Source organism: Peromyscus leucopus, chromosome X (assembly GCF_004664715.2).
Source record: "Peromyscus leucopus breed LL Stock chromosome X, UCI_PerLeu_2.1, whole genome shotgun sequence".
Lineage (NCBI taxonomy): Eukaryota > Metazoa > Chordata > Mammalia > Rodentia > Cricetidae > Peromyscus > Peromyscus leucopus.
Window position 1 is genome coordinate 61,032,498 of NC_051083.1, and position 17,401 is coordinate 61,049,898.

The 17,401-nt window shown below is 49.4% G+C and overlaps 1 protein-coding gene across 4 annotated transcripts; it reads left to right on the forward strand.

Moving 5' to 3' along the window:
- Positions 1-6,350: 6,350 nt before the first annotated feature.
- Positions 6,351-14,465, forward strand: Gjb1 (gap junction protein beta 1). 4 transcript variants are annotated; one of them, XM_037199047.1, is made up of 3 exons: positions 6,373-6,447; positions 12,270-12,331; positions 12,948-14,465. In XM_037199047.1, exon 3 carries the CDS (start codon positions 12,964-12,966, stop codon positions 13,813-13,815), a length of 852 nt encoding a protein of 283 aa, XP_037054942.1. In that variant the 5' UTR covers positions 6,373-6,447; positions 12,270-12,331; positions 12,948-12,963; the 3' UTR covers positions 13,816-14,465. The 4 variants fall into 4 exon arrangements, with proteins under 4 accessions (XP_028747918.1, XP_037054942.1, XP_037054941.1 ...); XM_028892085.2 differs by lacking the exon at positions 12,270-12,331 and having other exon boundaries at positions 6,351-6,447; XM_037199046.1 differs by lacking the exons at positions 6,373-6,447; positions 12,270-12,331 and adding an exon at positions 8,955-9,132.
- The last annotated feature ends 2,936 nt before the right edge of the window (positions 14,466-17,401 follow it).

The window sequence follows — 17,401 nt, forward strand, 5'->3', positions numbered from 1 at the left end:
ACTTTAACTACTAACAACTCCATGGGCAGGACATCAGCTTATCAGTTGGTTGACCAACGTAGAACAAGCTTAGTTCTTCTGTGTCATTTGGGCCTCACCCTCCAGGTTTGACACTTGGCCTCATTTTTCCAGGTCTGAGACTTGCACTTCTGATTACTTAACCCTAGCTTCTGATTCTCTTGGATGAAAATCTAGCATGGAATTTCATCTGGGTGGTGTTCCTACCTCCTGGGTCATCCCGCAGGTTCTACCATGTTCTACGCACCCCTCCCCCATGGGTGTAAAGAAGAGGATATGGATACTAATTGGTAGGGCCCATGTTAAGCAATATTATGATAAGAGCCCAAAAGTTCCAAATGCCCCGTCTTTTCTTTCCTCCTTGGTGCATTTTATTTGATTATTTAGTGTGTGTGTATATGTGCTACTCCATGTGTATATGTATGCCCACCGACCCTAAGCTCGGAGCCAAAATACGCCTTTCCTTCTTATCAGGTGATTACCTCATGTATTTAGTCACAGTCATGGGAAACTGACTAACACACTTCTCTAGAAAAACCTTTGGAAAAATATTGACAATTACCTCCAGCTGGCCTCTCTCCTAAGAATATGAATTTCTGGTGCACAGATTCATCCATGTGATTGGGTAGCCTTTTGAAAGGATTTGTAAATAAATAAGTAAGCAAGTAAATAAATAAATAACAATAGCAGTTAGGACTATCACAACCATTTCCATTTTTCCCAGTAGCCCGAGCTGAGGTGGGAACTATTGAAATGGTGTGTAGATTTTTCTGGGTTAACCATCTCCCTCATCCCATAGGACCCACTTAGGAAGTGTTTGCCAATGTGTATTGAAAACTGTCATTTGTATTGAAAACTGTCCCTTTGACTCCTGAGCCATACAACAACGCCATCTCATTGATCGAAGCCACCCCAAATGGCTCATTTTGTTTGGTAATGAAGCCCAGGGACATCCAGATGATGGACTCCATATGTGAGATTGCTGTTGCTGAGGCAGTGGCCCCCACGCCTGTGATATCATGAGCAGATCTCTCTCACCAGGCTGCCGATACTGTTCATGAAGCTCAGAGCTCTGAACTATGACAGTGTTGCTGGTCAGACATGCCCTGTATAATATGATCAGTTTTCTCCATCCTTTGTCCAAGTCTTGGGTGGAACAGGAATGAGGGCCCTTGTTTGGGCCGACGACGGAGCTGTGCTGGAGACAGCAGGCATATTGTCTTAAAGGCCTCTTACCTTGTATGTGTCAGAATCTAATGAGGAGCACTTTGAGCGGACTCCAGGAAACCATCAGGCTGACATAAAATGCTTAAACACTGTCCCGAAAACATGCATTATTGAGAAGAAACTCTGCTGAGGAGTCAAGGGAGCGGCTGCGCTCAGCTGCTTCTAGGGAGCTGATAGACAGACCCTGCACAGCCGTTCTCCTCCTCCCATCTCTCTTTCTCCCACCTCCCTTCCTTCCTTTCTTGCACAGCATTTCAGTAAGGAAATGAGCCAAGGGCTAACAGGCCCTGGACAAGTTGTTCTAATAGCAGTATCTTTTAAAATATTTATTTACACTGGGTAGAGGCAGATGGATCTCTGAGTTCAAGGCCAGTCTGGTCTGCAGAGTAAGTTCCGGGACAGCCAGGGCTACACATTTGTTTTTTAGTAATATCTTTTCTACAGCTACAAACTACTCAGACTTCCTGTGGTCCAGAACTACAAACCTCTCAAAGAAGCCCTGCCAGATCTCCCAGGAACCTTGAGCCTTGAGTATGCTGATAATTGACCTGAAGTTTCCTTCCCAGGAGTTCTGCCTGCTCATCTAACAGGAGCTTCCTGTCCCCTGAAATGTCCAGCCCCTCTGTGTCCTGGAACACAGGCAGCTGTGCTTCTTTTGTGAGACCTACCCTTAGGAGCTCTTCCCTGGCTAGTAATGGCTCTGCCTATTTCACCCTCCCGTTAGCTTATCGGGGACTGCTTCTTACTCACACTTTTTTGTACGTTTTGTTTGGGGTGTGTGTGTGTGTGTGTGTGTGTGTGTGTGTGTGTGTGTGTGTGTGTGTTGAGACAGAGTCTCACTATACAGCCCTAACAGGCCTGGACATCACTATAGAGGTGAGATTCCTGATTCTTCTGCTTCCAACCCCCAAGTACAGAGATCTACAAGCATGCATGTGAGTGCTGGGAACTAAACCTTAGAGTCATCTCTCTGACCCCAATTTGTTATTACATTTTACTAATGAGTGTGTGACTATGAAGTATGTGCCATGTGTGCCTAGGTGTCATAGAGTTGTGAGCCACCCAATGTGGGTGATGGGCACCAAACTTAGGTCCTCTGAAGAGTAGCAATTGAGCCATCTCTCCAGTCCCTTACACCAATTATTATTGTGGTTGTTGTTGTTATTATTATTATTATTATTAACTATTTTACATTGATGAGCATTTTGCCTGGATGTCTCTGTGCAGCATGTGAGTTCCAGATGCCCATGGAAGTCAGAAGAAGGCATCGGATCCTCTGGAACTAGAGTTACAGGTGCTTCTTAGCTGAAACGTGAGTGCTGGAATCAAACCCAGGTTCTCCGGAAGAGCATCCAGTGATCTTAACCTCTGAGCCGTCTTCCCAGCCTCTTAATGCCAGTTCTTAACGGAAACTGCAGAGCTCATCAGCTCTGGTGTAGTGCCTGAGTTCAAATCCAGCTTTCTTACTTACTCGCCAAGAGAGCTTACATATGTTACTCAGTCTCTCTGCGCCTTAATTCCTCAATAACATAGGAATATTACTTCATAGAATAAATTTAAGGCTCAAAATAGTACTTGCAAAACACTTTGGACACTGCCATTCAGCCACCGAGTACTCAAGAAATGCTTAGTCCTTTTTCTATCCACTCCAGCCTAAACTGAGCAAGAATCACTAAGAATCAAAATGACATCGTGCCCCAGGGATTCTGGCTTGGTGTCATATACCAGCTTCTGCAAAGACTCACTGAAAGAATTTCCTATCTGACTTTCTATGCTGCCAGTGCTCTGAACCCCCTGGCTGACTGGTTGACGGCTCCTTGCTGTCCACAGGTGAGCTTTATTCCTTTCTGTTCCTTGCCTTTCTCACACAGTTCCTCCTCCTTGGAATTCTAGCTCCACCTTCTCATTTCCTTCCCCCTCCTATCTTTCCCGTCTCTGCTCAAACCTTGCCTCATCTAAGAAACCTTCCCTGACTACATCAGTTTCTTACTCATTTTCTTTTTTCGTTCTTCTCTGTAAGTTATAGTAAGACTAGGCACAAACCTAGTCTTTGGCTGGATAAGGCCAGCCCTTAGGAGGAAAAGGGTCTCAAAAGCAGGCAAAAGAGTCAGAGACAGCCCCTGCTCCCACTGCTGGGAGTCCCACAAGTATGCAACTATAACATACATGCAGAGGACCTAGCTCAGACCCATGCAGGCTTTGTGACTGTTGCTTCAGCCTCTGTGAGCCCCTGCTTAGTTGATTTTTGTGGGCCATAATTTTCTGGTGTCCTCAATGCCTTAGGCTCCTACAATCCTTCCCCCCACCTCTTCCTCAGGTTCCCCAACTCGGCATAATGTTTGGCTTTAGGTCTGTACATCTGTTCTTCCCATCAGCTCCCAGAGGAAGCCTCTCTGATGACGATTAAGCTAGGAATTGACCTGTAAGTATAGAACATTATTATTAGGCATCAATTCATTGACTTCTTTTTTGCCAGCCATGTTTGGTTCTGGATCTCTGGCTATCCAGCCTTGGTTCCTGGCCATCCAGGCAGTGTCAGCCATGGGCCCCCTCTTGTGGGGTGAGTCTCAAGTTAGACCAGTCATTGGTTGGCCACTCCCACAAGTTCTGCGCCACCTTTACCCAGCACATTTTACAGGCAGGACACATGGTGGGTCGAAGATTTGGTGGCTGGTTTGCTGCCCCAGTCCCATCACTGGAAGCCTTGCCTAATTACAGGAGGTGGCTGGTTCAGGCTCTGTATCCCCCATTACTAGAAGTCCACACTAAGGTCAACCTCGTAGATTCCAGGGAGTTCCCATTGCACTGTTTCCACATAGTCCCCCAAATCCTCCCCCCATTCAACTCATTTCTCCTCCTATTCTCTCCCTCCACCTCCCACCACTGTCACCTGATCCCTCCTGTTCCCGTCCCCACCCACCCCCAGTCTACCCACTCAATCTCTTCTAGTTCCTCTTCCCAGGGAGAACTATGCATTTCCTCCTTGAATCCTCCTTGTTACTTAGCCTCTCTGGGTCTGTGGACTGTAGCACAGTTATCCTTTACTTTACAGCTAATACCCACTTATGAGTTAATACATACCATGTTGTCTTTATGGGTCTGGGTTACCTCACTCAGGATAATGTTTTTCTAGTTCCATCCATTTGCCCAAGAATTTCATGTTGTAATTTTTTTTACCACTGAGTAATACTCCATTGTGTATACGTACCACATTTTCTTTATCCGTTCTTTGGCTGAGGGACATCTAGGTTGTTTCCAGGTTCTAGATATTATGAATAAGCTTCTATGAACATAGTTGAGCAATTGTCCTTATCTCAGGATAGAGAGTCCTTTAGGTATATGCCCAAGAGTGGTATAGCTAGGTCTTGAGTTAGACTGATTCCCAATTTTCTGAGGAACCCCCGTATTGATTTCCAAAGTGGCTGTACAAGTTTGCACTCCCACCAGCAACGGAGAATTGTTCCCCTTGCTCCACATCCTCACCAGCATGAGCTGTCACTTGTGTTTTTGTCTTAGCCATTCTGACAGGTGTGTTTCTCTGTGTAGCCTTGGCTGTCCTGGATGGAGCTCACTCTGTAGACCAGGCTGCCTGCCTCTGCCTGCCTCTGCCTCCCAAATGCTAGGACTAAAGGTGTGTGCCATCACATCCAGCCCTATATTAGTTTCTTCTTCTCTTCCCCTTTGAACTCTCTCACTGTCAGACTCAGAACCATGTTGCCAGAATACACAAAGCAATCATTTTGGTCTTGGCCATGTAGCCTCAAGAGATTATTAAATTCCGTTAGCTTGTTCTTTGATGTACCAAGTGTTGGACATTCAACCCAAGGCTAAGTACTGTACACTGGGCCACACCTCCAGCCCAATAAATGCTCTAAGAGTCAGCAAGTTCTCTCTTCCTCTGCTCCGTGACCACAGCATGTAGCCTTTGCTGGCTTCCCCGTGGGTATCCAGTAAAGATTTAGCTGCTGACATTTCTGGCATAACTCAGATTTGCCTGAGGGAAGCCTCTTCCCCCTCTCCTCGGCTCCTGGTTCACCAATGCACGGCAATGCCCAGGTATGCCAGCATACTCAGCGGCTGTCACCTCACTCCCATCTCAGCCATGCAGCCTCCTATTTCTCCCCAGTGACTGCACCTGCTGAGCCATAAAGTTGGGCCATCCGGGGAGCTGAGCAGCAGAGGACTTGAATACCATGACTCCTGTTTGCCAAGGATGGCCACTTGTCCCTGAATTTAATTGTACCATGCATGGAGAGAAATGTTTGTCTTTCTGTTGTCTGTAAATCAAGGAAGCCATTAAATTGTTTTATTTCTCAAAAAAAAAATCAAGCCCTGGCTTGATTTCCAGCAGTGAGCTCAATCAGAAGGCAGGATATTGTCTCTTCACTTGTTTCCTCAGTGGTCCAGGTTGCAGAATAAGCAGGATCCTCAGGTGAGCCTTCAGCGTAGAGACCTCAAAACAAAATGGATCCTTTGGTTAATGGTTGTCACTCTCTGTTTACCTAAATGATTGCCAAGAGTCCCTGCTTGCAGATGGCACACTTTGAGGATCAACTGCCCCCAAGAGTAGAAGACAATTTCTGAATAGGTTTTATGGTTTGGGGATGCAACTGGAAATATTGCAGCCTGTCTCCAGCTATTAAATACATGGACAGTGAGCAAGTGATGCCCTGGTCTTGCTATATAGGGAGAGAGTGAGGCCATCCTCCATTCTGACCTCAGGTGATTTGTCTTCTCAATTATCCATAGTTGTAGAGACTGGGATCTAGAAGAGATAGCATCCAGCACCGGAGTCCTCTCTGCTGCTTGCCCACACAGTATGTCTACTGAAGGCCAAGAGTTGGGCACAGCTGAAAGGTATAAAGCAGTCAAGCTCAGTTCAGTTCCTCAAATAGAGCCCAACATGGCATTTTGGTGGCAATGATGCTTCTCTTCCTCTGGAACAGGACATGAAATCTAGGTCCAAATCCATTGAGAGCTCAGGGATCAATCTTGTTTAATGATTGTGTGTGGGACAGGGGTGGGGCTGGTTAATGTTTCTCTGCTTCCTCTTGGGCTATGGGCCATGTCAAGCTCCGGTCCCTGGCTTGTTGTCCCTCCCCTGGGCTGGGCTTTAACAGTACCTAGTGGCATTGAGCAGACACGCCTGCATACATTCCCTGGGAAAAGGCAGCTGCAACCAGGTGTGATAGTGCCAGGGAGGTGAGGAGTGTGGGGACTGAGGGAGGGGGACCATGGTGTGCTGATATGGTGCTGGGGTAGAAATGCTGGCTGGGAAGAGGCCTGGGTCTTGACTTCTCCTAACTTCAGCCACTCGGGGCCTTTCTATGCTCTCCTCTGAGCTGGGATGACGTCCTCCCGCTAGGTGCCCAGCCTGCTTAGACGCTCTCTTGAGCCTCCAGCTTTCCAGGCTCCATGTCCCTTCTCTTCTCACTCGTTTTCCTCAGCCAAAGATTCTGCTCATGCCCACAGGGTTAGATTCCCGGGAAGACAGACGTGAAGAACTGGAAACATAAGGTGGCCAAGTTTGCCTTTCTGAGACATTTTCTGGCATGCAGGGTTCCCTGGGACTGTCAGACAATGCCACATGCTGCTGCTTTTCTTGACTACAAGGTAAAGCAGGCATGTATCTGCCACGGGCCTGCCAACAGAGCCTAGGATGTGGGAGTATGCCTTTCCATTTGCTTGAGGGGGGCAGGCAAGCACAAGCTGAACCTGATGGTAACTAATGGCTCGACAATAGACTGGAAAGGTGGCTCCCAGCTGTTCAAAAGTCATTCCAGCTGTCAGGAATGGCATATCAGAACCCAGGGTCTTAGAAAGTGAGATGGGGGGGAAATAGAATATATGCAAAAGTTTTGTTTTGTTTTTTGAGACAGGGTCTCACTACGTAGCCTTAGCTGTCTTTGAACTTGCTATATAAACCAGTCTGGGCTCAACTCACAGATCCTCCTGACTCTGTCTCCTGAGTGAGTACTAGGATGAAAAGAGTTTACCAACTAGCCCAGCCACAAGAGAAGTTTTAATAGGCAGGAGCCATTGGTAAGAGACCCAGGCTAGGAAGAGGGGCCAATACGCTTTGCAATCTGACTTTCACTACTTGTCTACCACCTGTGTCACAAGTCACAGCATTTGCCAGCCAGAGTGACATATGTCTATAATCCCAGGACTCTGAAGGTTTGAGGCATGAAGATTGGGAGTTCCAGATTAATCTGGCTACACGCGCTAATTGGGGTTGTTCGGAGGATGAGAGAGTTCATGAACACGCAACTCCTAATACACAGGATGCATTCTGTAAATTGTGGCTGCCACAATGAGCCCAAATAACACCGGCAAGTGAAGTGGATGATGGAGGAGCAAGGAGCAATAACCCAATCAGTGACAAGAGAAGGAATGTCAGCTGAGGCTTTCTGAAAAGGCTGCAGCAGGGAGGGGGAGAGAGAAAAGTGAATTACTAGACCGGTCATGGTGAGCAAGCCTGGCCACAATAGATGGATGCCAGGGTGGAGCCCAAGTCAGTACCTGAGATTCTATAGAACCACAGGGTGGAGGCGTTAAGATAGCAGGGAAAGGGAAGGAGCCAGGTGAGATTGGCTTCAACCACACCAACCTGACGAAAGCACCCCCAAATTCAGAAGGAAGTCTCCCAGAAAGCCCCATGTCCCTTCCTGACCATGGGTGGGCTGGGAGATAGGAATGGAGCGTAGAGATGGAGCAGAGGGTTTGGGTTATTTTTTTTTTTCTTTTTATTGTTTACTTGTTTTTGAAACAGGGTCTTGTGTAGCCCAGGCTGGCCTCAGACTTACTACGTAGCTGAGGATGACCTTGAACGCCTGATCCTTCTTACTTCCACCTCCAGAGAGCTGGGAACAAATACATGTACTACCATTTCTGGGGATCGAACCCAGGGCTTCATGCTGACTATGCAAGCACTCTACCAAGCCTGGTGTCTGGGCCTGAGGGTAACCTCATCCAGCCCCACCAGAGGCATGTTGCCCAAACCCACAAAACACAAGAATTCACGCGCAGTTGGAAGGAATGACAGAGTAGGAAGGAGACTGAAGTAATTTTTTTTTTTTTTTGATTTTTTGAGACAGGGTTTCTCTGTGTACTTTTGGTGCCTGTCATGGATTTCGCTCTGTAGCCCAGGCTGGCCTCGAACTCACAGGGATCCTCCTGCCTCTGCCTCCCGAGTGCTGGGATTAAAGGCGTGCTCCACCACTGCCCGGTGAGACTGAAGTAATTACTAATGTACCGTGTATGCGCACACGTGCCAGCACACATGCACAGGGTACAGCGTTGGGGGTTGTGTGCCCTGTCTCATAATAAACATTCCTTGAGAAGAGGGACCCTCAGGAGCAGTGTCCTGCTCAAAGGCTTTGGGGTCAGAGGAAAATCAATTTGGAATTTGATTCCTTTAGTTGGCAGCAGACCAATTAATTGCCAGTGAACCTCTCTCTCTTTCTCTGAGCCTCAACTTTCTGGTCTGAAAATTGGGGATAACGCTTCAGAATGTTCCATGAGCTCCTGCTTTTGTACTATGCTCAAGTGCTGGGCAAACCTGAATCCAAAGCCTGACAAGGCCTCAGAAACCCTGTCTAATCAAACACAGAGCAGAACATGCCTGGTGCAACTCCAACCATATCAATAGCTGGACTTTAACCTAAAGTCAGGAAAACAGTTTGGATTTCAAAACCAGGTCACTCCCCTGGATGTTTTTAGAATGCACCCTTGAGGTACTGAGGTTGACATAAACAAAGCAAAAGTTGAAATCCCAGTGCCCACACGAGGGTTCTTAGAGGTCCTAAAGGGAGCTACTGGCTGTGTCCCAGGAAACTCAAGAAAGGAAGAGGCAGAGAATTCCTCAGAAGGACCTAGAAACTTGAGGTTGGTCAGGAGGTGTATGGGGCACCTCTGAGGGGAAAGGAGAGAGAGAGAACACCTAAGTTTGCTTTGGAGTTCATGGGAACAGCCTGAGAAAAGGGAAATGGACCAAATCAGGAGGCCAGAGAAACCCTGGGAAGGAACGAGAGAAGGGAGCTTCGAACCTCCTCAACCTTGAACAAATGTGGAAAGATAAGCGGTAACTCTGTAAGATGCCTTAGAATTTATGGAGAGGAAAAAAAGTAAAACTTCAAAATTAAAAAAAAAAAATTTATGGACAGAATGTGAGTTCTCACGTCAGCCTTTCCTCTCTCAAAGTCTAATGCCCTCCCTCCCAAAGCTGTTCCTTAACTTTTTTCTTTTATATATTGTTAGCCTATTTACATGTGTATTTACGTGTGTATGGGTGTCGGTGTGGGTGCGTTAGTGTCACGGCACACGTGGAAGTCAGAGGACAACTTTCAGGAGCTGGTACTTTCCTCGGGTCATCAGGCTTGCGTGACAAATGCTTTGGCCGGCTGAGTCATCTCAAAGGCCCCCCAAGATTGTTCTGAGGCTCACAGGAAAGAGTACATGTTCAAGGGCTTGGCACATATTTAATATATCCTTGGCAAATGCTTATTCTTTTTTTTTTTTTTTTTTTTTTTTTTTTTTTGGTTTTTCGAGACAGGGTTTCTCTGTGTAGCTTTGCGCCTTTCCTGGAACTCACTTGGTAGTCCAGGCTGGCCTTGAACTCACAGAGATCTGCCTGGCTCTGCCTCCCGAGTGCTGGGATTAAAGGCGTGCGCCACCACCGCCCGGCTGACAAATGCTTATTCTTGCAGGAGTTGGGTTTGGGTTTTTTTTTATTATTATTATTACATTTAGGTGTGCGCAAGTCAGAGGACAACTTGCAGAGGTCACTTCTCTCCTTTCACCATGTGGATTCTGGTATCGGACTCAGGGCATCAGGCTTGGCAGCAAGCACCCTTGCCCACTGAGCCATCTTGCCGGCCCATGTTACTCCTCATGTCCAGGGCTGTGGAACAAGCCCTTTACCATTGCCCCAAATAACCCCTGTCTAGTCTGTAGAGCGCAAAACATCTTATTGGCAAAACGTTTTCCTCCCTCCATCCTTCCTTTCCTTCTTTTTTTTTTTGGGGGGGGGATGGTTGAGACAGGGTCTCTCTATGTAGCCCTAGCTGTCCTGGAACTTACTGCAGACGAGGCAGACCTCTAATTCATTAGAGACCTTGCCTGTCTCTGCTTCCTGAGTGCTGGGCATAGAGGTGTGCACCACCACAACCCACTCTTTTTTGTTTAGTTTTTTTTTGTTTTTGAGACAGGGGAGGTCTCACTTTGTAGCCCTTGCTCACGTAGAACTCACTATGTAAACCAGGTTGGCCTTGAACTCAAAGCAGTTTGCCTGTCTTTACCTCCCTGAGTGCTGAGATTAAAGATGTGTGTCACCATGCCTGACAGGACCTTAAAAAAAAAAACAACTAAATGAAGAAACATCATGTAGAGAAGTTAACTAATGTCCCGTAGACTTCTTCCTCTACTCCTGCTTTATTATTGTGACTGGACCTCACTAAGTTGCACTTAAAAGGGTCTAGAACTCTTTTTTTGTTTATTTTTATAAATGTGTGTGTGTGTGTGTGTGTGTGTGTGTGTGTGTGTGCGCCCTTGAACTCACAACGTAGCTCAGGCTGGCCTTGACCTCTTGATCCTCCACCTTCAAAGTGCTGAGATTACAGGTGTGCATCGTCATGCCTGGCCTTGGGCTAAAGCTTCTGAGCTCAAGTGAGCCCTCCTCCCTAAACCATCACGCCCTAGATAGCCTGAAGACAGGTGTGGACCACCTGCCCCAGTTTCCGGGTTTCTTTTCTCTCGCTCCCAACCTTTCCAGTAACTATTTCCCTGCCTCTTCCCTCCGTAAGCCAGAGAGCCACCCAGAAGTGATCACAAGGCTTCTCCCTGCACCCGCCACCCCTATTGTGGCGGTGCCTTGGGTAAGGCAGAAAATGCACTGCATTTGGTGCATTTCTATAGGTGCAGGCCTGAGGCGCTCTCATCCCGCTCCCTGCTTCTAGCACAGTCTCCTTTCAACGTCAATGGCAGAAGTGGTGGGAGGTGGGGAGAGGCCTTCTTTGTCTGCCTAAGGGAGAGAGGAGAATTTCCTCCCTGGAGTCATTGGCGTGCTCATAAGCTGGACGTTACAATACGCACTTGACATTGGGGCCAGGGCAGCAGCTGAGTTGTCTGTTCTATGTCAGACGCTCTAGGTCAACCACATAGTACTGGAGAGAAAAAGGAGAGATCGTGGGCTTGGCAGACCATTTGGCGGCCCAAGGCAGTATTGTTTCCTCTTCCAGAGACAGCTCTTAACCCCTTGCTAGCCACTTGAGAAACTGGAGCAGGTATCTCCATTGACTCCCACTGCCACCCTGGGCATGGGCACCATTAACAGATGAGTAAGCAGGCTCATCCAAAGTCAGTAAATAGCCCAAGGTCACTTTGGGTGAAGAATCAGGACACAAACAGAAGCTACATGACCCTTGCATAATCCACAGTGTAACCTGCTGCTTGCCTGGTGGCTTTATCATTTTTTTCTCTTGGCTTGTTCTCACCAGGTGCCCACCTGCCCACCCCCTGGAGAGGGTCCCTTTCCTGCAGTTTAAGGAGACACAGTCACACATTTTGCTGGACAGCTTCCTTGGTTTTTGTGTCTTTCAAGGTGACAGCAAATTAGCCTTCTTTTCTTTCCTTTTTTTAATGGCTAGTTTTCTCTTTGGCTGACACTGTCTGCAAAAGTGCAAGGAATCTGCTGCCCTCAGACCCTAGTCGTCTGCCTCAGAGTCTTTTGTACTTCATCTTTTTGGCTGTGTGACTTCGAGTGGATAGCAGGATTGTTAAATGGGTCAAAAGAAAGAGTGCGTGGGGAAATGAAATGATTAGTACACTTCTGGATTGATAAACGCGATGCCCTGAGTTTCCCCCCTTCTAGCTCATCCATACCCGGAAGGGGACCTAAGCCTAGGAAGACTCCTGCTGACTCTGTTTCTGGTAGAAATATGGAGGAGGCCCTTAGTCCAGAGGCTCCTGGCTCCCTGGGGTCCTGGCTTACATGCACCTGTCTGTGTTCTGTCTCCCTCCCCCAGAGCCATTATTCTGGTGGGACCATGGGGCGGGTGCGGCGATGGACCGGGCGGGCACAGAACAGGTGGGTGCAGGCTGGGTGTCCGGCGCTGGGACACAAGTGCTCTGTGTGGAGGGTGGGCGGAAGTCAGGGCGTTTGATCTGAATTCTAAAGGGTGTTGTTCAGCGCCCCACAAAGGTCCCATTGTACAGACACTGGGTATAAAGCAGCATATGACTCTCCAGCACCGGGAGGCGATGAATTGGGACGCAGGCGCGACCACAGGGACCACTCCCCCTACACAGACATGAGACCATAGGGGAGCTGTCTGGGTGGCCTCAAGGATAGGCGCTCCCCGAGGTAACCGGGCTCTCTGGGTTTGCCATAAGTCAGGCGCAAAGGCGCTGGGGGAGGGGAGCCAGAAGAGCTGGCTAATCGCAGAACAAGATAGGCGGCCTGGTCAAGAGAGGGACTCGAGGAAAGAATGCTGGACGTGTGTGAAGGAAGGGGATAGGACTCAGAGAGGTCAGGCCAAGCGAATGAGGAGGCAAGGCTGGGGCCAAGAGGGATTGATGAGGAAAGCTATGACTATCCCTGCTCTCCGGCTCTTGGAAGAGATGGGGCAGGGGAGGCAGCGTTCCTATGCCCAGCTTCCTGCCCTAACCTTCTGACAGCTTGCTTCCGGCCTCTTGTTTCACAGGTGTGAATGAGGCAGGATGAACTGGACAGGTTTGTACACCTTGCTCAGTGGCGTGAATCGGCACTCGACCGCCATTGGCCGAGTATGGCTGTCCGTCATCTTCATCTTCAGAATCATGGTGCTGGTGGTGGCGGCAGAGAGTGTGTGGGGTGATGAGAAGTCTTCTTTCATCTGCAACACCCTCCAGCCTGGCTGCAACAGCGTCTGCTATGACCAGTTTTTCCCCATCTCCCACGTGCGCCTGTGGTCCCTGCAGCTTATCTTGGTTTCCACCCCAGCTCTCCTCGTCGCAATGCACGTGGCTCACCAACAGCACATAGAAAAGAAAATGCTCCGGCTCGAGGGCCACACGGACCCCCTCCACCTGGAAGAAGTGAAGAGGCACAAGGTGCACATCTCAGGGACACTGTGGTGGACCTATGTCATCAGCGTGGTCTTCCGGCTGCTGTTCGAGGCAGTCTTCATGTATGTCTTCTATCTACTCTACCCCGGGTACGCCATGGTGCGGCTGGTCAAGTGCGAGGCCTACCCCTGCCCCAACACAGTGGACTGCTTCGTGTCCCGCCCCACCGAGAAAACCGTCTTCACTGTCTTTATGCTCGCCGCCTCCGGCATCTGCATTATCCTCAACGTGGCGGAGGTGGTGTACCTCATCATCCGGGCCTGTGCCCGCCGTGCTCAGCGCCGCTCCAATCCGCCCTCCCGCAAGGGTTCGGGCTTCGGCCACCGCCTCTCACCTGAATACAAGCAGAATGAGATCAACAAGCTGCTGAGCGAGCAGGATGGCTCTCTGAAAGACATACTGCGCCGCAGCCCTGGCACCGGGGCCGGGCTAGCTGAGAAGAGCGACCGATGCTCAGCCTGCTGAGGCCACGTACCAGGCGACCTCCCGTCCCACCCCTCCCTCACCCAGCCCAGGCCTGCCCCTCCTTCTCCGATGCCGGTGAGCAGGCCTCTGCCTGCTAGGGATTACTCCATCAAAACCTCCCTTCCCTCACTACGCCCCTTCCTCAGAGAGCCTTCTGTCTAAGAACTCTCCGGCTGGGGAGTGGGGAGCCACCTCTGCACCAGGGCTCAAGGTTACTGAGGGGGTGGGCAGCTCTTTCTGCCTGCACCCCTTCCTCTCCCCTCTCCCTCTCCCGGAGACGAGAGATGAGATGCTGTGTCGGTGTTTCCAATTATGAAACTAATCTTAACCCCCATGCTGTCAGGTACCCCACTTCGGGAGTCACATCAGTGGGGAGGGATGCGGGCAAGCGGAGTGGAGGAGGGGCTCTGCCTCGTGGGTGGAGACGGGAGGGGAGCGAGCGCAGGAAAAGGAAAAACCGGGGCTTGCCTTGCTGCCGGCTGCCACGAGGAAAAGGAGGCTATGTCTAGGGTGAGGGAGTCGTGGAGGGAGACGCAGGCAGATGCATTGGAGCGGGGGTTGGTCAGGGCTGCCCCCAGTCCCCAGTCCCCAGGGCCTCTCTGTCGGCAAATGTTACACATTAAACAGGATTTTACAGTAAATGAAGAGGTGCTTTGAGTGTCTGCTGAAGTTCTTTCTCCTGCGCCCTCCTTTCCGACCTCCCCCTGGATAAGCTGGCCTCGGCTGGCATTTTGCTGATGAAGAGAGGAAAAGGGCAGCAGGAAGGGTGTCTTGAAGCTGCAGCTAGGAGCCTGGCAGAGCCACCCTGGGGGGGGGGGAGCCGGCTTCCTCTGCCTCCTCTTCTTCTGGCTTGTTTGTTGGCTTGCTTGTTTCTTCTTCATTGTTTAGGGTCTATTGCTATCTAATTCGCATACCTCCTTTCTTTTGTTTGAAGAATAAATGGCAGCCTCTTCTAGAGAGACAGGAAATGCTACAGAAACGGCTCAGGTGAGAGAGAGAGAGGGGGGGGGAGGGAGAAGAGAGAGAGTGTGTGCGGCATACGTTCGTTCCCTGGCTACCTCAGCCAGGCCTTCCTTCCCCTGTCCTTCTGCAAGGGCTGTCCTCTTCCACCCTGTACGTTCAGCGTCTGGCACCCTGCGAACCCTCCACCTCTCTCGCCTCTGGATATGGCCCCTAATTTCCTCCATCTCCCCAGTGGCCCTCCCTTGTTACTCTCTGAATCCGTGCCCCACCCCCAGGACTCCCTCCGAGGTCAGGTGCGTCCAGCAGAAGTTTCCTTGCCAGGACCCCTGTCAACTCCTGAAGGAAACGTCCCAGACTTGGCATTTGACAAAGCAGAGTTCAAATCCTGGCTGTGTCGCTCATTTGCAAGGTGTACCCTTTCCCAGGCCTGTTCCCCTGTGTGCAAACAAGCGCTGGCCCCCACCTCGCCCAGCTCCCTCCCACGTGCGGCTGCGTTTCAAAAGGACCCCTCCCCACCCTCACAGGGCTTTCCCCCACTGCCACTGCCCACACAAAGGGTGCCTCGGGGTCCCAGCTCCACCCCCCCAGCAAGTTTTCCTCCTCAGTCTTCCCACCTCTGAGCCGGACAGAGCACTGGCCGCTCCCTCTCAGAGTAACATGGAGGAAATAACCCCAGAAATGAAGAAAATCAGGTGTGACCTCATCAGAATCGTCTGCCCTCTGGAAATCAATTTTTCCTTCCTAAGAGAAAGCATAAGATACAAAAATAGGAAACAAGTGGGGGACTTGTCTTTAATCCCAGCACTCAGGAGGTGGAGGCAGGGGGATTACAGCAAATAAGAGGCCAGCCTAAGGTACACAGTGCCAAGTCAGCTTGGGCTACAGTGTAAGGTCCTGCCTCATAGCAACAGCAAAAGCGCTCCTTTCCTGTGAGAGATTTCCTTTCTCCTTCCAAACTGACCTCACACTCTATCTATCAGAAGAGGTCCTTATGTGACTGGCACGGCACGTGGGCTGCAAAAGCCCTTCGCCTATGGAAATCCATCCCCTTCTCCCACAATACAACAAGCCTAGACCATCTCCTCTTTGTCCCAAAGACCTCTGGGAAAGATTGTCTTTTTCAAACTTCCATCCTGGGGGCTGGAGATGTAGTTCAGTCAGTAGAGTGAATTCCTAATAGGCCCCGGGTTCCATCCCAACACCACAATTAATTAATTCTAGTCCTCGAGGGAACCTCATACCCTCGTCCAAGTGAGAAAAGATAAACTGATCATCAGGTCAGAAATGCACTACCAAGCCCTGTGTAGAGGCGCACGCCTTTAATCCCAGCTCTTGAGAAGCAGAGACAGGTGGATCTCTGTGAGTTCGAGGTCAGCCTGGGCTATAGAGAGAGTTTCAGGACAGCCAGGGCTAGCTAGAGAGCGCCTGTCCAAAAAGAAAAGGAAGAAAAAGAAGATTCCAATTCTAGATCGAGGCTGCCTCTGCAGGGTAAAGGTGGGGACAGCAAAGCTATCGGCATTAGGGGCCAGAGAGAGGACAGGACACATGATTCTTGTGTCCTGCTAACCAGGTGGAAACAGGCTGAAGGAATCTTGACGGGAGCTCCATGGAGGCCAAATCTCAAAGAGGCAATGGGAAAGACTGGCCCAGGACTGATGTTCTCATTTGAGAGAAACACACTGAGGACTTAGGATGGACCATAGTGCACGATGTGCTGAGCGAGCTGGGTAATGAACAGGTATTAGAGTTAGGAGAGCTGGCTTTCCACCCGTGGCCTTGACCCCTCCACATTCGTAGGTCTCAGTATTTGTGCCTGCAGTATCGGGGGCATAATAACTGCTCTGTCTTTCACGGGGTCTTTTTTTTTTTTTTTGAGAATTAAACAAATTGTGTTGAAAAACTGATTATAAATATAAAGGTAATGAAGGGGCTGGAGAGATGACTCAGAGGTTAAGAGCATTGGCTGCTCTTCCATAGGACCCGGGTTCAATTCCCAGCAACCACATGGTAGCTCACAGCTGTCTGTAAACTCCAGTTCCAGGGGATTTGATGCCCTCACACAGACATACATGCAGACAAAACCTCAATGCTCATAAAATAAAAATAAAATAGATAATTTCAAAGAATTTTTAAAAAATTATAAAGGTAATGAGTTAGGAGTGGTTAGGCACACACCTGTAATCTCAGATCTTAGGAGGAGACAGAAGTTCAAGCCTTAGCTAAACAGGGAGTTTTGAGGCCAGCTTGGGCTGTATGAGACTTGGGCTGTCAGAAAAAAAATCAATAAGAAAGTTAAAAGAACTCAAATTATAAATGTAAGATAGTTTCAAGGGCACGTAGATAGAGGGTTTAAAGCGTATTAGTACTCTCCAGGAACCAGGAAGGAGCAAATTCAGTTCAGCTGGGTTGAATCTTATGCACAGAATTCGACTCTTTAGCCAGGCGGTGGTGATGCACACCTTTAATCCCAGCTCTGGGGAGACAAAGAGGGCAGATCTCTGTGAGTTGGAGGCCAGCCTGGTCTACAGAGTGAGTTCCAGGACATCCAGGACTACAGAGAGATGCTGTCAAAGAAGGAGGAAGAGGAAGAAGAAGAAAGAAGTCGACGGTACAAGGCCAGGTT

What these genes read in the sequence shown, in the direction of transcription:
- Gjb1 (XM_028892085.2), top strand. Translation starts at nt 12,964, where the DNA reads ATGAACTGGACAGGTTTGTACACCTTGCTCAGTGGCGTGAATCGGCAC.